General features: G+C 49.8%; 6 protein-coding genes across 6 annotated transcripts; 3 read left to right on the forward strand and 3 right to left on the reverse strand.

The window, feature by feature from the left end:
- Positions 1-858: 858 nt before the first annotated feature.
- On the forward strand, positions 859-1,658 carry N7489_005037 (uncharacterized protein; the record flags this gene model as incomplete). The annotated part of the gene is made up of 3 exons (XM_056710789.1): positions 859-960; positions 1,040-1,143; positions 1,211-1,658. The coding sequence occupies 3 exons, from the start codon at positions 859-861 to the stop codon at positions 1,656-1,658; spliced, it is 654 nt and encodes a 217-aa protein (XP_056569210.1).
- A 4,251-nt stretch (positions 1,659-5,909) lies between these two features.
- On the forward strand, positions 5,910-6,721 carry N7489_005038 (uncharacterized protein; the record flags this gene model as incomplete). The annotated part of the gene is made up of 2 exons (XM_056710790.1): positions 5,910-6,168; positions 6,240-6,721. 2 exons carry the CDS (start codon positions 5,910-5,912, stop codon positions 6,719-6,721), a joined length of 741 nt encoding a protein of 246 aa, XP_056569211.1.
- Positions 6,722-8,199: 1,478 nt separating this feature from the next.
- On the reverse strand, positions 8,200-8,727 carry N7489_005039 (uncharacterized protein; the record flags this gene model as incomplete). The annotated part of the gene is made up of 1 exon (XM_056710791.1): positions 8,200-8,727. The coding sequence occupies one exon, from the start codon at positions 8,725-8,727 to the stop codon at positions 8,200-8,202; it is 528 nt and encodes a 175-aa protein (XP_056569212.1).
- A 3,599-nt stretch (positions 8,728-12,326) lies between these two features.
- N7489_005040 (uncharacterized protein) lies at positions 12,327-12,599 on the forward strand (the record flags this gene model as incomplete). The annotated part of the gene is made up of 1 exon (XM_056710792.1): positions 12,327-12,599. One exon carries the CDS (start codon positions 12,327-12,329, stop codon positions 12,597-12,599), a length of 273 nt encoding a protein of 90 aa, XP_056569213.1.
- Positions 12,600-12,884: 285 nt separating this feature from the next.
- Positions 12,885-16,573, reverse strand: N7489_005041 (uncharacterized protein; the record flags this gene model as incomplete). The annotated part of the gene is made up of 7 exons (XM_056710793.1): positions 12,885-13,220; positions 13,290-13,856; positions 13,943-14,819; positions 14,882-15,531; positions 15,655-15,866; positions 15,920-16,322; positions 16,385-16,573. The coding sequence occupies 7 exons, from the start codon at positions 16,571-16,573 to the stop codon at positions 12,885-12,887; spliced, it is 3,234 nt and encodes a 1,077-aa protein (XP_056569214.1).
- Positions 16,574-16,632: 59 nt separating this feature from the next.
- Positions 16,633-18,456, reverse strand: N7489_005042 (uncharacterized protein; the record flags this gene model as incomplete). Its single annotated transcript, XM_056710794.1, has 1 exon — positions 16,633-18,456. The coding sequence occupies one exon, from the start codon at positions 18,454-18,456 to the stop codon at positions 16,633-16,635; it is 1,824 nt and encodes a 607-aa protein (XP_056569215.1).
- Positions 18,457-23,445: the final 4,989 nt, after the last annotated feature.

Consider the following 23,445-nt stretch of genomic DNA (forward strand, 5'->3'; position numbering starts at 1 on the left):
CGCCGGCGCCCTCGCCAGTTGGACTTGCTCTCGAGATCTCTTGCTCACATGGAACCGCAGGATCAGTAGATCATAGGACCACACCGCTTCAACCGATCAAGACCGGTTTCAGGCCCCCCTTGCGAGTGAGGTAATTGAGTAGTTACTGGCTCATAAAAACACGAATTGACTTGAAACTCGAGAGCCATTTAACCACCTTTTCATGGCTCCAGGTATTGTTCTCGCCCATGACAGAATCACTAACCCAGGCACCTCAACACAGGGGCCAAATAACTAGGGAAGCTACATAAGAGAGGTTATCAAACGGCAGTCACATAAGGGTTACAATGATTTTTGAAGGGACGGAGAATCTAAATCAGCTTTTATGTTCATCAGCTGCGAAGATCGGCCAAGAGCACCTACCCAGTCGGGTTTCGCACCTCTCGAGTCTTCAACCAGCGCAATAACTGATGTCAAGTACCGGGCAGCAAGTTTTTCTGCGGTGGTATTCTACGTTTAACTTGTCACAATGCGGCCGCATTTCGCTTCATTCGGACACGGTGTTGATTTTGTGGAAGCGACTATGACTGTAAACGTTGTCAATCATTTCATCAGTAATGCGTCACTGAATAGGCGCGACTAGATTCAACCCCGCACCGGCAGTGCTATAATTGGCATATGAACTCTCACTAATGTGATGAATTCTCTAGTCTTTCAACTGCCTTCAATCATGATATAACCAAGTCGTCATAGATACGTGTCGAAGCCGATGGCAAAACCTTTGGAAGGCAACATATATAGCTGGCAGTTGATATTCTCTCGCACTTTCTCCTTACAAGATTTATCAAAGTTTACCCAAAATTAACGAATTCTCACAATATGACGACCGCAGAAGGAGCAAAGAAAATCATCGCAGAGGTTTCCGATCATGATCTTGATCAGTGGGTGCGCACGGCTTCCTTCACGGCGGAAATTGAAGAGGTATGTGTATTCCGCACTGTCTATGGTATTCATGTCCGAAATTTGCGATATTTGCGAAATTTTCATCTGACTCTTTCAGTCGGTCCGTGGTCATATTCACCAGGAGCTGACTAGTTGGCTGTTCTTCCGTAAATTGGCTGCTGATTGTTCTCGAAGCAACATCTCCTTGCATGGATTCGCGCGGTGAGCATACATTTCTGTCATTTTTCGAGGAGTCTCCTGGAATACCTTCAATACTAACACTATACAGACTCTGGGAGCGCTCGGCGGCAGAGTGCTTGGCTGATTTCAAGTGGCTAGAGAAATACCTCGTGTCACGTGGTGGACGCTCGAAACCCACAGCAATTGAAGCTACCACATTTGAGTGGCCCGATAACCCGATCGAGCCAGTCGGTCCCTGTAAAGAAGCACTCTTCGTGGAGAAGAGTCTGTTGGAAGATCTGGGACGGCTTTGCTCGTTGGCAGACAAATCAGGGGACATTGCATTGACAGATGCCATTCAAAGCAAGTTTATGCGCAAGGAGGCAAGGCACGTTAAAAACCTCGCGGACCTCCTACAGCAGGTAGTGCGAGCCTCTAAGCAGCCTGGCCTTGGTCTCTACCTCCTTGACCGGGAACTACGGCATACCGACGGGATTGTTCCGTGGGATAGCGCCAATGATACTTCCCAACAGCACGACGACACCACAGAAGTTTAAAGCACATGAAACTAGCCGACTACTAGGTAGGCTATGCTCAGGGACTTTTTTCCTGGTATGCTCGTAACTAATCGAGAAGCCGAGGTGCCTTAAAAAAAGTGCAAATTCTTTGGCATGGGAATTGCGAAATATTCTTTAGCATCGAAATGGGTGGGCGTACAAACTGCTAGCGAGTATTTTGATTGGCGCCTAGACTGTGAGCGGATCTAAATGGTCGTTTTGCACGGCATCTCAAATGTTTTACCATTGTTATAGGCGCTCTTCTGTAACCCCAGCACCAATTATGGGCGAATCCGAAAATCGAACTTACACAGAAAGAATCTACTCGCGCCTTGTTCAGGGAGACCACAGATAGCAGAAGGCCCCTATATGGAGAGGAAACTGGATGTATCTGTAGTGGTGGCGTTGAAACAGCACAAAAAGATTCAGTCTATTTCAGGGGCACCTGCTACCTTTTCCCGACATAGGACTTTTACAAGTTGTCAGGGACGGTCAAGACCGTGTCCTATTTCTCCGCTAGTTGCAGAGATATCCGGGGCGCAACATATAAATCTCCGTATAGTTAAATTTAGAAACACACCAAACAAAGCAAGACGCGATAAATCTCCCTGCACTCTCTTGCGTATTACTGATGACTAACAAATATAATAATAATCAACGACTTGGAATAGAAATGAACGCTAGATGCTGGAACGGCAACTGGTTTTGATGCGTCGCCAAGCAGGACAATTTAGGGCAAAGCCGAAGAAGGTATCTCTAACGCAATTGCTCATTCAGCTGCCTTCCTGGCTATAATTTGTCTGCTTGATGGCCAGAAGAGAGGATAATACGCTAGATCGGGAGCTAGTTAGTAATGCATAGAAGCGCACGAATTGCGGTCTTTTATTAGGCATTGGGACTTAGTAGTAGTAGGACGCGGGAAGCCAATATTTTTCGTTCGCTTGGAAACTATGATACATATTCCGGCATGAGTAGTAAGTAACCACCACTTTGGTCTATAAGGCCAAGATAGCAGTTCTTAATATATTCCTCGCGCGGTATAACATCCCACGCTAGTTGCTTGAGTAGTTCCAGTTCCAAGATGGTCAACTCGTCAGGGCGGACACCGCCAGCTCGCGCGTACACTTTCTGGGAGCACCGGTAATCATTGTGTATTTTGACGCTCACAGCCACACAACTCAATAGTAGTCTATGAACAGTTAAACTCGATAGAAGAAAAGCCGGCTGGAGGTTGAGTAACTTCCGAATGTAGAATAAAGTAGTCAATAGAGTCAACGATGAGAACTCGGCAAGTTGCGAAAGTCGCTCGAAATACTCATAGACACTGACATGTGGGGCTAGCTTTGAATGGAATCTTGTAAGCTTGCATTTGTCAGGAGCGGTAACGGGTTTTTTGTCCATGAGGTTAATCACTGCATCAGAAACCAAACCAATCAGATCACGCGGATTTGCGAGGCTGTAGCAATTCGGTAGCCGTATAAAAGATATCGAGCTAGAAAAATTTTCTATTCCTTGACAATCTTCAGAAAACGCGTTCATTGTCTCATATATACTGAAAATGGCCAGGCCCTTTTTCAATATATCGCTTATTGCAGCACGATGTGCTTGAAAAGACGTCCGGCGACGTAAATGAATAGGCTTGGTGCCCGTCCCCATACTCGATAGTTCAAAGGTATCGGAGACAGACAAAGAACGCTCGTCAGGAAGATGACAATCAGAACTATTGCAAGGCTGGCGGTACGTGTCTCTTTTGATAAGGTCACCATTTTTGGTTGAGCTATTCTGTGAAGCTTTTTGCATCTTCGACAAGTAGCCTGTTGAACCGAAAGCGCGCCCTCTTTGCAATTTTCGTGAGCAGTTTCTGATGATAGGTCTCCAGTGTAGATAGGCAGGGAGCGGCATTCGCGTTGAACATTTTTCTGAATAATCTTGCGTGCTCTTCTTCATTTGTTGTTGATGTTTTCTTGTAAAAGTAGCCATCGTAAATTCTCTTGCCTTGGTTGGAATTATTTTGACTGGGCTCGCATGTGTTGCCGTAGTTCTTTGGCGCTGTGGCTGGAAAGTGCACCAGATGCTTAATAGACCCCTGTAATGTAGAGTTGCAATAGCGTCCGCGGACAGGAGACAAACGGACTAGCATCGCAGCAGTGGCATATGCAGCTTAAGTACCAACATTCACTGTATAGCTATTTATTTGGGTTTGGTTTGGGTTGGAGACACGTTATTCATTAAACATGAAAATGACATAATATAGAACTCATTCAGATGTCATAAGGGGACGCCGTGATATTCGTTGAGGGATAATTGTACGACGCTCGTTCCGTTAGAGACATGTAAAAAGTTGATTCGACCAAGCATGCAGCTCTTGACAATGATGTCATCTAAAAATCCGATCATGGAAGACATCATTTCCGCGCATAGCTGATCTGCTATGGTCTTGATATGTCGCAACTTCCTTGCTAAATGGGACTTTTGCGCCGAAACTCCAAGTAAGGGGAGGCGGTATTTCGCGCGTATTTTCCTCCAGCTGTACGATTTGACGGACGTAGTTGAGATGGTATAGTTGTTTTTCCGCAAGCCAGCATAACAACTCCATATGGGCGTAGGCTAGAAGCACGCCAGGTTGGCACATTGAGGGGTGGCTTCCCTCGAAGCATTAATGAGTTGCGCATCGGACGCAGCGCGGTCAGCGTAATCGCAAAGATATTTCCGGTAGCTCCTCCTATCGAGTCTATTGGCTCCAAGGTTGGTTGCGATCGTGTCGACGGTGTCTCCTACATTATCTAGCAATTCAGTTGCGGTTATGATTTTTTGAGGAATGGTGAGTGTCTTGTTCAAGGGTATTGAGGAGATATTTTCAGATTTAGGTGCAATAACGTCTTTTTACAACAACATCCCGGATTTTGAAACAAGATTCAGCACATAATTATTGTTACCACTCAAGCGGGCGGCAAATTCTGCGCCCAACCGAAATCCTTTCTTCTTGAACCATGTCATGGATTGGTTGTGGGCAGCACAGCAAGAACATGGGCTTGGCTCCCTGCCGCAACAGGAGTCACAAGATACAATTGATGTGGGGAATGCTATTAGTATTGGACGACGTTTTATTATGACGCATGGAGATTCTTATGATATACTGGTTTCAACAAATGGTAATTACCCCTTTTCCACCCTCTTGTATGTTGTGCCTAGACCTAATGATGGCATAGTTGCGTAGCAAAAGATCCGCGAAAAAGAACCCCCATCCTATAGACATGAAAAAGATCTGGTGTAATTCATGACCTCTACTGTAACATACATGTTTTTCCGGTTTTCGTTTGTGTCCACAAGTGGACGCGAGTAATAAATTTTGCCCGCAAGGTGGTCGGTCAATGGAAACAGCTCTCAGTAGACAGGTATTGGCTAGAAGCCCTGATGAGAGGGCGGTCAACCATTGGGATATTGTTTCTGCTGATCAATATAATGCAGGGCTGCGCGCCCGCAGCAAACCGAAATACGTCAGCGTCTCCGGCCTCAACCGCAATTCTGACATACGGCCCCGGAAGAACAGCCATTAGGATTAGACTCAATTCCCTGTGGACATTCACGCAATCTTGAAACATACGGTGCAGGAGCTCTCCAAGCTCCATAACAGCCGCGAACTATTATAACTATTATCATGTTCATCTATATGCTAACTTGTTCCATCCTATGAGTTCGCAAATGTCAAATCTCAGAGCCCACTGTCAGTGCGGAAAGGTGTAGTGTCTATTTAACCAAGATAAACCACTTGCTGGCAACTTCCGTCATTGTGAGAGCGTCTATTCCTCTGTGATACGTGAATTGCCACCGCTCGATGCAAGGCGGTAAGACAGCATACTATTGCACTATTGAATCAAGGATCTGTTCTGACTGGTGGAACAAGTATCTGATGGGGGATCTGTGTATTATCAGCATATACTTGGATACTCTTAAGCCTAGGACTTGATTCTCACTTCACCAACTCCGGTGAAATGACTCGAGGTTGTTCGACCAAGAACCTGGATCGTGACGTCCATGCTTTTTTGTATAGTGCGTGCGACAACCTGCCCGGTTTCACTACATATTGCTGTTGTCGTGTAGGTGAGATGACGACATACGGACTTCAGCTAGGAGGAAAACTTCTTATAAATAACATCTCTTATATCTGCTACTTTTCAACGCGGCCACCAACCAATATCATTTACGTCTTATCCTGGTTCCCTCCCACTGTGGCTACGCGATTAAAACACAATGACTCTCAGCCAAGGAACAACAAAACTTCTGCGCCTTCAGGCCTTTTGGCAGCCGACCATGCAGCCGACTCTGCATATGAGAAGACGGCTAGCTACCGACGCTGGTATCAAACAAACATTGCCGAAGGAGCCACTTCAAAAGACGGATCAACGATTTCAGGCATTTCAACTTCGTGGGAAAGTCTTTGCGGTGACTGGAGGAGGGCGTGGGCTAGGCCTAACAATGGCGGAAGCATTAGTGGAAGCAGGGGGAGAAGGTATGGAGAGTATATTCCAGTGTGTAACCGTTGATCGAAATAACTAACCATGAGTGACCGCTGCCATATAGTTCATTGTCTCGATCGGCTACCTGAGCCCCACGAAGAGTTCTATACTGCACAAGCACGGGCCAACCCCCAATTTGGGGGCTCTCTACATTATCACTCGTTGGATGTCCGCGACAGAGAGAGCACGAACCAGATAATGTCTACGATCGCCAACGGCAAGAACAGGCTGGATGGCTTAGTAGCCGCGGCTGGAGTAAACCATATAGGGAGTGCGATTAATCACTCTGCCGCCGATATCGAACGGATAATCAGTATCAATTATACTGGTGCTTTCACATCTGCAACTGCTGCTGCAACACAAATGCTGAACAAGCAATCCCGAGGATCGATACTTCTGATTTCCAGTATGAGTGGGATGATCGCGAACAAAGGAATGAAATCGTCCATCTATAACTCGTCCAAAGCCGCTGTGATCCAACTCGCTAGAAGCTTTGCTATGGAATGGACCAACATCGATACGGAGGGCAGGGGGGAATACGAGTGAACTGCCTTTGTCCCGGGCACATAATGACGCCTATGGCCAAGATGGTTATGGACGGGACTCCGGGGACAAAGGAGATATGGGAGTCTGAGAATATGATGGGACGGTTGGCACGGCCGGAAGAATTTCGTGGTATTGCCTTGCTGCTCATGAGCAATGCGAGCAGCTTCATGACTGGGAGTACGATAGTAGCTGACGGGGGGCATACGGCATGGTGAAGGCTTCAATATACGGAAGGTCTTAAAACCGTTTCCATCACAATATTCTAATATACTTGCGCTACGCCCGGACACTCAGTTGCTAGCTGTGTAGATACTGGTTTATACTTTACTTTGCTACTATTTATATAGGTATAACTACCTTTCTCTCTCTGTTTATCTTCTTATCCTATTCCTCGCCTATACTATTGTTATCTCGATCACTAAAGAGGCATAGGTCTTTAAGGCTTTGCCTCTTGTGGCCCCGCAAAAATTAGCAACTTATTTACTAGCCGTAATTCTTCCAACAATCAATTTACCCCGACCCATCGCTGAATTGAAACCCTATATTAAGATACAAGTGCGGTGATCAATTTTTATTGATTCGATTCCATTTTCATGACAGTGCATGGCCGCAGCGGAGTGTTAGGATATTCTGCTATCAGCTACGATATGTAGTTGATTCCTTCAATCTTAATGACTGCGGGTGTATTGGCCAAGGAGCAATCGGACGTCTTCTTGGTTGGGTGGTATTCTTATTTTCCGCGTTCGGTAACGCGCGCGGATCACCTCGCTCAGTTTGGTGGATCACCATTGGGTAAGTGTCTGGTTCACGACCAACTCGCGAAGGTCAGGGTAATGAATTCTACTACTGTATCAATATGTATTGCATCAACCAAACTACTTCACCATTGTCCCTCAGCTTTTTCGTGTATTGCGATTCAATTTACTGAGGGTGTTCTGAGCTGATTCCTTTACTATCTTTGAATCAGCCTGTATATTGGACTACGAACTGAAGCTTGAGTTGGAAGCGCCCGCACAGCCATTACGATATCATTTAGGCTCCAACAGGGTAGTAGAACTCCGATCGCTGGACTGAACAACGCGAAAAGCCTGTTTGTCGCATTCCTGGGACTTTGAATTGCTCCTTCTCCAGTGCTCGATGATACGTCAATTGGTTTGTCATTACGACTGAAGTTACACGAAATATCATCTCAATTCGTTATACCCTGCTCATTTTAACCTTGGAAGCTCCATTCATTAGCCCGTAATCAAGCCTTATACTAAAAGTGACGTAATTTAAGCAAACTTTAGGGGTCGGCACGAATAACGAACACGAATATGAATAACGGATATATCCGTATTCGTTACGAATATTCGTTATTCGCAGACATTTCACTCGATCGCGAATGCAATATCTTTTTATTCGTCGAGAATATTATTGGATTCGTTGAATCAGAGCAGCAGCTCGTTGCGAATACCAGCATGACATTCCAGGAGTTTTCACTGGGTGCTCTCCGAACTATATATATCTCTCAACAGCATCACCTTCCGCATCGTCTCACCTTTCAGAGAATGTCGACATAGCCCTACCAGATCCCTACCACGGCTAAACAATCTCTCTAGTGCGACTTCAGCTGCCGGGATGGCAAGATAATCTCTGGCGGCAGCTACCATCCGCGGGTATTCGTCCTTGTGCATCCTCCGGGCAAATAACCAATCTCGTTTCTTGTTACAGGCACGATACCTTCCGAAGTAGCGGTCGATATCGGAACGTTGGATCACTTGTGGTTGCAGTTTCTGCAGGACACGAGCCTCTAGGCTTTGCCGCTTGTTGTCCTGGTTAAGTTTCGACATTGGTTGTTCCAGTGACGGTTTGGATGGGTATTGCAGCAGGGCGTTGATATCACGTTCAGCTCGGAACCGAAACATTGAAGCAATCGAGTACTGTTTCGTCACGCTGGAACCCTCGCCTAGGTCCTCTGGATTGGACTTCGCAAAAACGTTGTGTTTGGCCAGGTGCGTCTTCATGTTGGTTGTCGATGTTGTCCTCGCCGAACCCGTGGTTTTCCAGCCACAGTGAATGCATTGAATCTCCCGATCTTTCGAGCAGCTGTTGGCCTCGCCTGGGTCGCCATTGTCTGCCCGGGAGAGGATTGACTCGAAACTGATTCCAAAGCCATTGATTCAGTGGCTTAATGCGGATTTACTGTGTGATTTATATGGCCGTATGGCGTCTGTAAGGCTTCTAGAGCCCCCTGGTAGAACAGATTGCGAAGGGGTAGGTGGATGAGATGCAGCTGGCTTGCGGAATCTTCTGGACAATCGATTCTAAGCGACCGAGTGGCGATCCAGTCGGGGTTTCGTTCTGGTATGATCCTCAATATCGTCGTCATCACTTCCGCCATTCAAGAAATGGTAGTCTATTCTCTGAGCCCGTTGGGGGCGTGGTGGCAGCTCGATAGATGAGCCGCCGGAGCCATTGTTGTTTGAAGCTTGCAAATCAGTATCAGATATTCTGAGGTCCAGTACCGGCATCGAAAACGCGGGCTTGAAATAAACCAGATTTGGACGCGGCTCGGATAAACAAACGGCACGTGATACGATTTGTCTTTTTGGGTGGAAGTTGGTCTTGGCGACGGAGTAATATTCGTACGAATATTGGCTTTGCGAACACGAATATTCGTAGAGGTCTGCGAACTACGAATGAGGATGCGAATACCTCAAAAAGTTACGAATATGTATTCGTGTCGACCCCCTAGTTATAAGCAGACCTTCCGCAGATCCGCGAAAAAGGTCCCGGGAAAGAAATTATTGGATATCAGCGCCATTACAGATGATTCGAAACTTTGTAACATAAGTTAACGTCCCGCACTCGCTTAGTAATGGACACTCAGAAGCTTGCAGCGAACCAAGGGTACGGTATTGCCTTTTTACAGGGATCTGGAGAGGGTTTAGGCTCACTTTCCGCATCCATGCGGAGTTCAAGTCGTGATATTGTCTGAAAAGGTCTCTTCTGATTGCTGCTAGTTCATTCGAGCGCTATGCCCCCTCGAAACGAGGTAGTCTGGTCAGAATGGGAGGAAAAGAACATTCCTGACTGGACGCTCATCAGGCGCTGCCGTGGAAAGCCCGCTCCCACGCATATTATGAACAATATCAGGTGGACCGAAGCGTTGAGTCTCTGCGAGGGAAAAAGTACCCTATTCTGCGCGAGCAACGTCGCATTGGCGCCAAATCGCGTAAGCATCCAGGCCATCGAAGCCGAGCAGGAGCTCATCGCTCGGCCGGCCGTAACGCTTCATTAGCGAATCTCACAAGGAGAAGGCCTGCGCAAAGTAATATTGAAAAATGGGTTCAAACAATCCTAACGACTGAGACTAGCCACAACGACAGCATTGAAATCAACAAAGACGAAAGGTTAGAGACCAGGTACGAACTAATATTCATCCACCTTTTACTTCAAGTCAATCATGCATCACAGGCCGCGCGATGCCATTACTCCGCCCTTCACGGGGTGAAGAAACGCGATCGTCGTCGCAGATTTGGGACTATGTACATCGTGTCTGTGCAGCCAGGACGCTGAGATACCGATGAGCGGAACATCCATGCTACCAGCGGTTCGTTGGTATCTGCGCTTCATCGCGATCTCGAAGCAGCAATAGCAACTACCTCGATGAGTTAGTGTTGTTGGATGTTGCTACGAACGGAGAATATGGCAGCTGGCAATCAAGCTGCTGCATGATAATTGTACGTACGAATACACATATTATCAAAATATAATCAAGCACCATTCCTTGGAAGTACGACAATAGCGAGGGAGTACCAAGGTTATAGTTTGACAAAAGTTAGTTCCCCAGAGATCGTGGAACATGAGCGGGATCGTCGATCGATCGCCGAACCCCGGAAAATAAATTGATAAGCCATGGAAATGTTCGCTCGGTGAGAGGATGCGGCTGTCACGAATGACCCTCGTGGAAAGCTTATCTACCAGCCTCTGCTACACTTGCTTTGTAGGTTGCTAACCCAAAAAAAAAGAGATCCGGAGCAGGATCAACAAATTCTCAGTCTGCTCATTTATAGGATATTGGGAAAGGACGATATTTTATTAGAAGATACTCTACATCCAGCGTATTCTCGAGATGGGCTTCGAATACAGTTTAGGTGCCGCAGGTGGGCCGGCCCACGGCATCGACTCATACCCGGAGCCAATCGGTTTCTGGGGTTTAGTGCAAAAACCGGAGATCTTTACGTAAGCTCATGTGACCCACTGGCATTATTTCTACAAGCTATCTGAGAGTTATCAGACTGGCGATAGAATTGGGCATATGGAGAGGAATTGTCGGGCTCGAAGAGAGTTATAACCAGTATAATAATTACGGGAAAGCTTGGTGCAGGAGAAGATACGTAGCTTCTTGAACGTTCTACAGACCAGATAGGCAAAGTCCAGCTTGCCACTTGACAGGGGAACTTACTTTCTCATGACTGCGACCAAGAGGACACAACCACGGATCGGGTTGTAGCCTACCATTGTGTCACCAAAGTCTGCGTGTTATTCCAAATACTCACCTGCCCCAGCAGTACCTCCTAAGCAAAAAAGCCACGTTTCATCGGACACTGACGGCGGTCAACTTTGGGCTTGTGGATCGTCTCTGGATTTGCAAATCCTTCTAATTTCTCTCAGGCCCACAAATAGAACCTCCTTGATCTACCGTCCCGTGTGTCGTCGCTGGGATCTGCATCGCAGAACCGTACCTGCGTCTGTCTAAATTCGCGCGTGGTGTTTGATTGGTCCGTCCGGTCCTAATTGTGTCCAGGTTCTCATCAGTGTGTAATAGTAGCGTTGCAATCTTGCGAGGGGGTGGCGATCACGAGAACCTAGCTCGTGGGCTTTGGTTGCATCAGTTCACATGGTTGTCCTGGAACTAAACCCAGTTTCTTGTCTGAGCTTTCAAAAGGTCTGGGCCTTTTTGGCTATCATGCATTCCCAAAGAAAGACAGTCTTCATCCTGAGTTTAAGTATGCCAGTGCATATGCGCCCAGAGAGTACAGACTTTAGTAAAGGCAACATAAGTTAGCTGCGAGTAGAAAGGGAAGAAATAACATTCAACGGCACGAGCCTAGAGATGGACAGGATTGATTCTAGTGAGACCAAAAGGTCCTCCGGCCAACCGCGGGTACAGCACAGCGTTTCCGTCGGCCACAAAGTCTCAATTCATTATTTCGGCATCTGTCGAAGCACTTCAACCCTCACGAAAGAAACGTTGACGGTGGTTAAAACGGGGAGACGTAGAATGCAAGCGCGTTGAGCGATTTAATTGCAAATTCGATGATATGTATGAATCCTACTTTTGCGGCACTACTTTCTTCTCAACAGTCGATGAAGGTGGTTCAGCACACTCAACGCACAATTTTGAGAGGAACTATTCCAGGTCGAGACTTGACTCTGTAGGCCACGAAGTCTCCAAACACCACTTCAACTTCATTCAAATCGCTTCAACGCCTATCAACCGGAGTGATTCTAAGTAGTAAGTAAGTAAATAAATTTCATTCGCGGATCTGTCAGGCGGTGAAGCCCGATTTGCCGGCAGGGCACTACGTGATAGCCGGGACAACTATATCACATGACGATGGCTGTTTACTACGTTGTTTCCGACAATCCCCTCCGACGCCCCTTTGTTACGCATTTCACCTACCTGAGTCATGGCAACCCAGAATTCACCAGGGCTGCTCAGGCTTGGCAGAGCCATGAACAGTCCAGCGGCGTACAGAAGGCGTACTCTCTCCAAGGAAACAGGGCAAACTTGCCATCCCCGTCTTCAGTTGATCGCTTTCATCCCTGCGGGACCGAGGCCCGTACTATCCAGCAACTCGCACGGCAAGCCGTGAAGGTGATCCAGTGACGCAGGGGGGTACTCACTGTAGTTCTGGGGACCCGAAATGGGGCAAGCGAGAGGATCTATAATCCCAGGGTCACGAGTCTACTTTGTTAGTGACTCGGTAGGTGGTCGACAGGCTCCTAAATTGGCCGAGGAGCTTAGTTTGCATCAGAAAGTTGACTGCTTTGACAGCTAATGTTGGCTTTGAGAGCCATTCTTTCCACGGGTCGTGGCCCCCTCGGTCAAGACCAAGAATTCGGTGACGGAGTTCTGTGAAATGGGGGCAAGAGAAGAGGATGTGCTGTGTGTTCATGGTGCCTTGGTCACATGTGCAACGCGATGGGTCGCGTAGTGGGTTATTTTCCAGGGCCTGTTCCCTCCACTGCGGCAGGGCAGCGAGGTAAGCGGGGAGACCAATCTACCAGTCTGCATCTGCACCAGCACTGAGCTGGCTGCGCGTCTCAGAGACTCATGTATCGCGAAGATCGCTTTCGTCGGTTCAGGGAAAAGTGCGCGGAGGTGAGCACCACTGTTGTTTGACGCCCACTCCTCCTTCCACCGCTCCGCAGCGAGTTCGCGGAGCTTAGTGCGGCAGCCGGAAAGGAGGATGGCCGCTTCGGCGAGCCCATATGTGCTTGCTGCGATCTTCGCTAGGATGTCCGCACGCTCGTTTCCATGCACTCCCATGTGACCAGGGATTCAGTGGATTCGGACGCGCCAGGCCGCTAGTCGTAAGTTCTCTATCTGGATGGCGATGTTGCGGAGAATCTGCTGTCCGGAGCTGCGTCGCGGGTGAGCACATGCTTGGATGGCGGCCTGGTCGTCCGTGAAAATGGTCATTGTGCGGGCGGGAGCTCTCGAAGTAGCGACAAGCTCCCTCACCAGGTCATCTTTGATCTGACTGAGCGCGAGTAGGATACCCTTGAGTTCAGCCGCGTAGACCGTATCCTGGTCGTTAAGCCTGGCGGTTGCGTTCCCTCTGGATGTGACTGCTGAGGCACCAACGCCTCCGTTCTCTGTTTTGCTCCCATCCGTGTAGGCGACTGCCGAGTTCGGTCCGTAGAGAGGCGTCGCGCGGAGAATCAGATCATGTTCTTTGATGGCGGTGTCCTTATCTGGGGCTATCCGGGTCTCTGGCGGTTGCCACCACGGGGGAACCGCGAACGGCCGGATCAGCTCCAATCTGTTGACTTCAATTCCTTTGAACTTGAGATGTGTCTCCAGTCGTTTGAGTGGCGATATCAGTCCGTATCGTCGTCCTTCGTCGCAGCGAGTGTGGACCTAAGAGGTGATGCATGTATGCGAAGACAGGCCTCTTCCGCGAGGCGCTGTATGGCGATTGTTGCCGGTGGGACGAAGAGACATACCTCTAGGGCTGGTCCAGCTGTCGTCCTGAAAGCGCCTGCGATACACTGGAGAACGTGTCGTTGCATCGACCGAAAGGCGCTATTGGCTCGATCCTCGAAAGATTTAGAGCCGTATGCTCCTTGTGTATACCACGCGGAGCAGGCGAATGAGATCTGAGGGAGTAGGACTGCCGTCCACATGCGGCGGAGGTGTAGGGTCGAGACGCCCCACGTCATCCCCGCGATTGATCGTAGCGCGGCAACCAATTGTGCGGCCTTCTTGCGGCACTGCGCGATTTGGCTTTCTCCCGTGAGGTGTTCATCTAGCATGACGCCCAGGTATTTTAGCGACAAGGCGGGCCGGACTTCAACGCCTTGAAGGGTGATGCTCTCGCCCGATGGCGGTCGATCTACTCTTCGAGCTCCCCAGCCTTTCTTCCACATGTGTATCAGTCCATACTTGGCGGGTGCGAAGCGTGATGCGTGGCGACTGGCCCAGTCATCTGCGACTTGGTGCAGTTTCTCCAGGAGCTGGCAGTTGTCTAGCGTGGATTTACTCCATACCAGGATACAGATATCATCGATGTACCCGGTGACAAGAGCTTGTCCGGCTGCGGCGTCATGAAGCTCGTCGATGAGGTCTGCATTGTAGAAGAGGTAGAGGATCGGTGATAGCGGTGAGCCCTGTGGAATACCTGTGGCCACCGGGTGTGTGCCCATCGAGCCTTCCTGTAGAACCAGCGTTGTTGAGCGGTCTCTCAGGAAGCTGAGGATCCACCGGACCATTTGCTCCGGTATCCTCCGTTTCCTTAGGCAGTGGGCCAGTCTCTCGTGCGCCACATGATCGAACGCGCCGGTCACGTCAAGAGTCAGCAGCGTAGCGACGTGGGCGTCCTGCCTCTATGACTCGTATATCCGCTCAAGGAGAAGGTGTAGGGCATGGTCGCATGACCTTCCGACTCTCCCCCGATGTGAGTATCCGGTAGGAGTGTGTGGGCCTCGACTAGGTAGCTCAGTCGGGTAGCGAGCACTGACTCGAGCGCTTTCCCCAGCGTGCTCAGTAGAGTGATCGGTCTGTAGGCCTTTGGTATGGTATAATCCGGTTTCCCAGGCTTTCTGAGGATGACAGTAGTGGACTCGCGGAAGCGATTAGGGCAATACCCTAGCCGCAAACATTCGTTGAACAGATGTGTCAGAAACGTGAGGAGGCTTGGTATCTCGATGGCCTTCTTCAGTGCGGCATTCGGGATCCCGTCTGGCCCCGGGGCCTTGTACGATGCAGATCTCTGTATAGCGTGCATGACTTCGTCGGAGGTGATTAGTGGCGCATTGACTGCAACAGGGTAGTCGTACCCCTCAAGGTCTGATAAGTCCGCAGTGGGTGCAGGAGGGAAAAGGACCTCGCGGAGGATGTCCGCCTTCTCTTCTGCCGTCACGTACTCCCTGTCCCCTTCACGTAATATCGGAGTGTGGGTCGCCCGCGGGGTAGTATTCCTGGCCCATCTCGATAGCTTCCAGAAGTCGTCGATTGATTTGGTCGCTGCTTCCACCCGTTCCTTATGTGCTTCATTGGCAACCTTCGCGCTCTGGCGGCCAAGTTCGTGGCGTAGCTATCGGAACAGCTCCTGGTCTTCGTCACTTCCGGTCTCGTTTGCCCATCTTCGCGCCCGTTTAACTTGGCGTCTTAGATTTTCTAACTTCTTCGTGTATGTAGGAAAGGAGTACGGACCGACACTTCTTGTCGGGACCGTGTTGTGGGCGGCGTCCGCTATTGCGGAGATCAGTTCTTCGACTGCCTGGTCAACGTCGTCGGTGTTGCGGAGGGGACGATGGGACCACGTTTTGGATCTGAGTACTTTCAACCACTCATCCCAATCGGCCTCCCTCCAGTTCGCGGTCGTCCGGGAGGGCGCTTCGGGGCATTGGATGTCGAATTCGGTCAAGACTGGCACATGGTCGGCTGCATATAGCCACTGCCTTTGGGTGGTGCACGTGTACATCGCTCGGCTAGGGATCTCGACGCCCATGTCAGGTCCAATGTGGTCTCAACATGGTTACCATACACCAGGCCCTCGTATGTAACCGCGCCTCTTTGCGTCAGCAGTTGCATGTCTCTATCGCCCATGATGCTGATTAGGTCCTCAGCATCTTCATCCTCCTGTTGTGATTGCGTCGTTTGCGACCAGAGCGGATGGTGCAGGTTAAAGTCCCCTACCACCACATGCTGGCCCGCACCGCTATTCCTTAGCAATCTTCTGACTACCTGGAGCGTGACTTTGGCGGTCGCCGCTCGTAGTTCCTGCCGATTTTCGTCACCCTCGTCTCGGACCTTGCTCTCCACATATACGTTGTGTACGTGTATCGCCCCACGATCAGTCCTGACTTGAGTGTGCTTGCGTCTCTTGTGTGGTAACGGATCGACCATGATTTCGGGTCGATTCTTTTGTTGACATAGAAACAAACTCTCGGTTTCGCCGCGTCCGCCTCAGATTTTCCTCCGTGGGCTTGTTCCGTCGGACGGAGAAGGACGTGGAAGCGTCCTCCCAACGCCTGGGAGTACGTCGTCATGGGGTCAGTGTGGTTATACACCTCTGGCTCCTGGATCGCCAAAATCTCCATCTCCTGCACTCTTTCTTCGCCGAAGAGGTGCATCATGACCTTGTTTCTCGACTTCCATGTGTTGGCCTGCAGTATTCGAAGCTGGGTGGATTTTAACATTTAGTGGGTCTTTCAAGGAGAGCCTTCCGTGTTTGTCGACGCGTGGAGCGCGCCGGGGGAGCTTCCTCGCCAGTCCCATCCTGGGGCTCGTCGAAGCTCTCACTACGTTCTCGGTGCTGTAGTTCTATCTGTAAAGGGCCCTCTGAATGGCCGGTTTCTGTCAGCGAGTCGATAACCACAACATCGTTCACGGAGTCTACTGGTTGGGCGCCAGAACCGGATTGGGCGCGAAGATCTTCTACTATCTCTTCCTGACTCTCCTCTCCGGACTCGACAACGCGCCGCTTCTTCATCCGTGAGCGGGAGCGACTTGAGGACTTCTTTTTCGCTGCTTTCGCTGCCCGTGCTTCCGCCGCTCGTGCGTCTGCTTGGGTCGTTTCGGATGGTGTAGGGTGATCTTCTTCTCTCGGCGGCGATGTGCCAGGCTCGCTGTGTCGTTCCGGGTGTAACTGCGGGCCCAGGCGTCTGTTGAGCTGGATTTTAGCCAGCTCCTCGCCTCGAATAGGGCATCCCCGATCAAAGGCAAAATGACTGAAATCGGGTCTCTTGTGCTTAGCACATTCAGCGCATTTGGCCTTGCGGCGATCATGCGCATGTGGGCACTCCTTGGAATCATGATCCCCTGCGCAGTAAGCGCAGTGAATGTCTCGCTTGCAGTTCCGAGCTATGTGTCTATACATCTGACAGCGGTAGCATTGCTGGAGGCGGTGACTGCCGTCAAATAACTGACAGTCGTGGTTCCTTCCGTAGATCGCCAGACCACGTAGAATGGCCTGGTTGGCGGCGTATGGGTCGGCCAACTCGATCAGGAGCTTCGCCGATTCTGGCCTCGTTTCATCCATTTTCCTCTTGGTCATCAGCCAGTCCATGTAGACAATCTCGGCAGCGGTGGAGATTCGTCTCACGTTCTCGGCCTTCAGCTGTTTTCGCGCATCCTGGACGGACGGTGAAAATCGACAGGTCACGCCGTGGGCGACCACAGTGTAAGTCTGTCTTTTCAGTCCCGCGTTCTCGCCTAGCACCTGACACCAGGTGTCGGACGACCCGGCGGGAGCAGCCTTGATGAGGTCTTCGTAGTCTTTGATGTCATCTGTCTGGACGAGAACGTCGCCACTAGGCAGAACTCGTGCTGCGGAAACGACTCGGTCTAGAAGTCTGATACTAGGCTCGGTATTGCCTAGCTCCCTAGCTACGTCATTGATGGATCTGTTCAGCCGTTTGACGAGCTCATCCTCTCTCCTCCGAAGAGGGTCGACGATGGCACGGTCAGTGCCACGGACGGTTAGCTGAAGATGCTCTGGCATCATCACTGGGGCAGGTGCACTGCTGTTACTGCTTAGATCATTACTCGGGACCGAAGTCCCGTTGGTCTGCGTTCTGCTGATCCATCCTGACACCAACGAGGTTTGTGTTGTCACGTGACTCGCTAGCGCATCGCGATATGAGGTCGATCGGGGGATCGGGAGGGGATTGACGGATTTGGTGGTTGCTGGTGTCTTTGCGGCCTGGACTTCGATGGTGTGTTGCATTTTTGATATCATATCGGAGTGCTTTCTGTCGTGCTCGGTCAGCAGGGCGCGGATGCGTCCTAGTTCTTGGAGCATCTCGCTGTCGCGCATCTTGGTCGTCAGGGACGTCACTGCGTCGAGGAATTCGACGAATCGATCATGAGGAGGAATTCCGCCTTCGTCAGCTGTAGCTTTCCACTGCTGGGTAATCTTCAGGAGTTTCTTCGCATGCGCTCGTGGTTCTAGTTCCACGTGGTCGAAGTTTGGGTCGGCCCACGTGGATGACCCCTTTTTCCTTTTCCCACCCATGGCGGCCACCGCGGAGGCGGAAAACGGATAAATTTGGGGTCAATTGATTCGTCTGGTTGTGGAGAGTAAAATGAGGTAAGTCGCGAAGCGCCAAACCTGCTGGTTCTGCAGTTCGGGTTTCGCAAAGAGTATCTTAGCATACCGGAGTGATTCTCGCTACCATCCTGCGCAAGTGGTTCCATTGTAGAGACGTAGCCGAAAAAATATAAAAGGAGCTGGATTCCCAGTCCAGAAAAAATCAGGACTTCGGTCCTCACACTCCGATGTGCCATGGTGTCCCTCTCTTACCTGCGGGCGTAAAAGTCTCCGTGACTATGGCTGTCGCTGCCACGAGCCCAGCGATGTAAGACTTGCGCTCCCTCGCTGCCACGAGCCCCGCGAGTGTAAAAAGGTGCTTCGCAGGATAGGTCTGCGTGAACAATACGCCTCGCAGGGGGGTGCTGCGAAAACAAGGACCTCAGAGCTTCCGTGACCACGGCTGTCGCTGTCAGGAGCCCAGCGATGTAAGAATGGTGCTTCATAGGGCGAGTTCTGCGTCAACAAACGTGCTTTGCAGGGAATTGCTGCGTTAACAAGGTCTCTAGCGACGTGCAGGCACCTCTTCGTGGTGTTAGGGACCAGTATTCGAGTGTTCCAAGAGTATTCGGAGAAGCAAAGACCTGCGCAACATCTTCATTACCTGTTCATTGTTCCGAAGGGTCATCATTGGATACATAGAAGGAGCCCTAGTTAGATCTTCGCCAATTCAATAGCCAAAACCATGAACTAACAACTGAAGCGTCTTCAGTATCAAATGACGTATTTCCCATTCCTTTCCCTTGGTAGCTTGTGATACAATAGCTTCCTCGCTACAATAGAAATTGGCATCTTTCATTCAGATGTAGGCAAACAGAGATGAGTGTTGTCTTGGAATGCTTGTTGCGTTGAACTGTTAGTGTTGATGTGAGTGTTGATGTGAGTGTTGATGTGAGTGTTGATGTGAGTGTTGATGTGAGTGTTGATGTGAGTGTTGATGTGAGTGTTGATGTGTGTTGATGTGAGTGGTGATGTGTGTGGTGATGAGCGTGGTGGTGAATGGTCGGGCGGTGAAGGAGATGGTCAACGTCCAACTATCCCCTCAGATCATGTAAGTTTCCTGAATAGGGGGTTCAACTTCAACTTCTGGATTTATCGGTTATTTACGTCTGTCACTGTCACCTACCGCCATAACCACTAGTATAGTAGGTAATCGATCCTATTAACGGGGTATCCTATTATATAATTTATTATATATATTGCTTTTATGATAAATTTATTGGTGAGACTAGTAGACAGTATGATGTGAGTGGATTTGTAGGTTCAACGTTTTTTGCGGTCATATATAATATTTACACACATTGTACTCGCGTCACTATTTCTGTTTATTTTAGTTCGCACTCCCAAGTTTCATTCAGACTAGACTCAACAGTCCACCGCTTTGACAAGCTTGGTTCAATCCATCTCGTCCGTTATATATCCTTCTACCCGACTAATCCGAACACGTAGTATTGTGGGACCTGTACGTGGCTAAAACATTGTAAAGTAAATGCGTGCGTGAAGGGCTTGTTAACAAGCGGCCCATGGGCCAACAACCAACGCCATGCCCGCCCATAGACAGGTGAAAGTAACTCATTGCGAATCCATGGGCCTCTTGGGCTGTGTTGAGGTCGATCAATATCCCCAGACGTAGCACGGATGTTTGCTTGCCATCTCACCCACATGATCGATGTATCAATTTGGATTGATTCTATCTCGCAAGCCATATCTAGTGCCATTCTGATCTCTCGGTGAATCTATACGGCCCCCAATTCGATAGAGCTGATCAAATGCAAAGACCAGGCTGCCCTCCGTTGGTTCAACTATGAATAGGCAATACATACGCTCAAGATCAGACCTACCAGGTGTAATGGCATTTGATGAGGAGCCGCTCGAATACCACTTGTTGGCTCAACTAAACATCGTAATGCGATAGACTCTGCCTTACTTATTCGAAGTCATCGCTTCAGTCGGCGATTGCAAGTCACTCAAGCCTACTCTACCGTAGGATGGCTATATCCTAGAACCATCGCGAGTGTGAAAGTGGATTCGCAACAAAGAAAACCAAGTTATCGAGGGCTTTCTTTGGCCCAAGAATATCCGATCGGCTCCTACATTTGGGAGTCACCACAATATTGTAAGTAATCCCCCCGTGGGTAACTACAATTCATATAGCCGTCTCCCATGTATCAATATCCACTACTGCACCCAAACCGCCGATCGTTGCTTTCTGGGCCGTAGTACCCGGGTTCATGCGATCAAGCATGCTGCCGAGAGAACACAGCAGGATGGCTCTGGGTGGCGTTGTTACAGACTAAAACTCATATTCACAAAGGATCTGCTTGAACAGTGATATGCCAAATGTCGTCCAGGGAGCGGTGAATTTGGCAAATATACACTTAATGCTCAAAGGATAGTCGACGCATGGGTGTACAGAATCCGACGAGTTCCTGGCAGGAGCTGCTTACGCGCGATAGGTTAAATGACGACATCAACGGACAGAGATACGCGGCCGGCTTGACTGACCTGCAGTTTCAGTGACATCCAAGACATATGCGACTTTCTGGATATTTCTTGGGGTTTGATAGAGAAATGGGTGCTTGGGATCCAAATATACCAAACACCTGTTCCAAAGGAGACATTTCTGACTCCGACTTGATGCAGCTCCGTATATTTCCGCTTGGTTCGTTTCCGCTCGTTAGTATATGTCGAACGCCTGAGCAACACGGAGTAGGAGATGGGACGGTAATGGACGGTATTTTTTGGTTCTTTAGGTGGCTCGGCTGTGTCTCGGTAACGGTCTTGTCTTCTCGGTTCGTAGCTGGTATGACCGAAATGTGCCTGTAGGTCAGAAACAAAGGGGTTTTTCCTCACCTTCTCCTTGCACGCGGACTTGGACTAACAACATCGCCAACAGCGAAGGTAGGGCTCCCCTGCCATTAAGTAAGACGGAACATCGGCATTTCTCGGTGTCTGTCGGATTATCAGGCTTGGAAAGACGCCAGATACTATCCGAGAACCACGTGGGGCCACCCATTCGACGCCAGTAATCCAATTCACGAGAGCTATTCTTTCACGGTGTTCAAGTGCCGAAAGACACACGGTGGTATAAGCCCATTGAGTTTAGGGGATGTATCGCGTAGACACATCAGCACATGACCTGGTGTACAGAGTCGACGGAGAGAGAAGGGTGAAGGTAGAGACGATCAGAACCTTACATTGACTCAATATCGATGCCACCAATGGCCATGTCGGGGTGGTAGAGCATGAGATCGCATCGATATTGGGGATCCTCCACACAATGCACTTGCGCGCTTCGCATTTGACTGGAGTGACGGGGCCTTCGTGGCACCTCCTATTGTACGATCCGAGTCAGCAAGGCTTGAACCACTGGGACAAAGTTGATATGACGTACCAGTTCATAAAGATCGCAGTATATTTCCTTGAAACGAAACGATCAATTAGCCATGTTATCTTACCTACAAGACCACTTACAATTGTCTTCATCGATGTGGTCACCATTCATGCCATGTTGACATGATGTTGTATCCGGTTCGTCGCAAGCTCCGGCTGTCGCTTAGGAGGAGCCACGCTGGACGCACCGGGTAACCCATGAGAGCCAAAGGCGCGTGGCGAACCCGCCTGTAATAATAAACTGTACAGTCGAAACGGGATAAGACCTCGCGATGTGGACGGCCAGAGGTTCATACATTCCGCCGTTCATGGTGTGAAGGCGGTGAAGTCGAGGGCAGAAGGCGCGGTGGAGCACGCGTAGTCCGATTCGGTGATAGGACTCCGCACAAGGATGTTTCACGGGCGGGGATAGGCTGCTCCTATATACAATGGCATGAAGATCAGCATTGGGTGTTCGTGTTGTGAGCCACAAAATATTGCACATTTAACTGGATATAGTGCAGCAGAAGGCGCGATAAATCACTCACCTCAACGGGAAGAATTCACGTTTCAAGCTTCTATGCGGTGTGTTGTGATATGAGGCTGGTGCAGATCAGGAATCAAGCCGCGCCATCGGAATTAATCCCGAGTTATCTATACGAAGAATCAAGTTGATTGGAAATCAACTTGACCTTCTCGTTGTATATATAGGCTCATGTTTCCCTATATAATGATAACAATCAATTCATACCTCTGAATTAGAACAGGTTATGAGCCCGGTAGCAAAATCTCGGGTGCCGTTTCTACTCATCTGAGAATCTTCTTGACCATCTTGATTATATATCTACCCCGCTTTCATTATCCTCACTATGTCTGCTCTGGTCCATGACTCGCCCGACCGAGCGGTCACGGCCATTGAGCCTCTGACAGGTAGCGACAATTTCGCAACCTGGAAACGTCTCATGACCTCCTATCTCAAAGCAAGGCAGGTCTGGGATGTGGTGTCGGGCGACCTTCAGCGTCCCGATTGTCTATTCAAGTACGCCAAACCCATTACGGCGGATATCCACCCCTTGGTGGAGCCCCACCTCAACGGGGCGGTGAGGCAGCGAGCCATTGAAGCGCGCCTCGAAGTGGAGGTCCAGGCGTTCGAGCGCCACCGTGAATGGTCGCGTCGCGAAGCCGAGGCCTACCATACTGTTTTCCGGTACCTGTCCCCCCACATCAGCATTCATGTCGCGGGACTGGAGACGTCCCGTGACCTCTGGAATGAACTTGAAGAACGATACCGGCGAATGGAACTCGCCACTTTCTGCGAACTGTTTGCTCAACTCCGCGAGACAACCGGCGAGCGCTGCGGCAGTGCGCGCGAATTCGTCGATCGTGTACGGCTGCTTGTACATCGATTGAATGCCATCGCGCCCGGATCGATTGGCGATCGGGCACACATCGCGATCTTGCTGACGCAGATCGGACCGGAGTACATCCTGGTTGTGGATGCGATCCAGAATGACAAGGATCCGGTCAACCCGACCACGATCG

This window comes from Penicillium chrysogenum, assembly GCF_028827035.1.
Source record: "Penicillium chrysogenum strain IBT 35668 chromosome Unknown utg000002l_segment0_segment0, whole genome shotgun sequence".
NCBI classification, from domain to species: Eukaryota; Fungi; Ascomycota; class Eurotiomycetes; order Eurotiales; family Aspergillaceae; genus Penicillium; species Penicillium chrysogenum.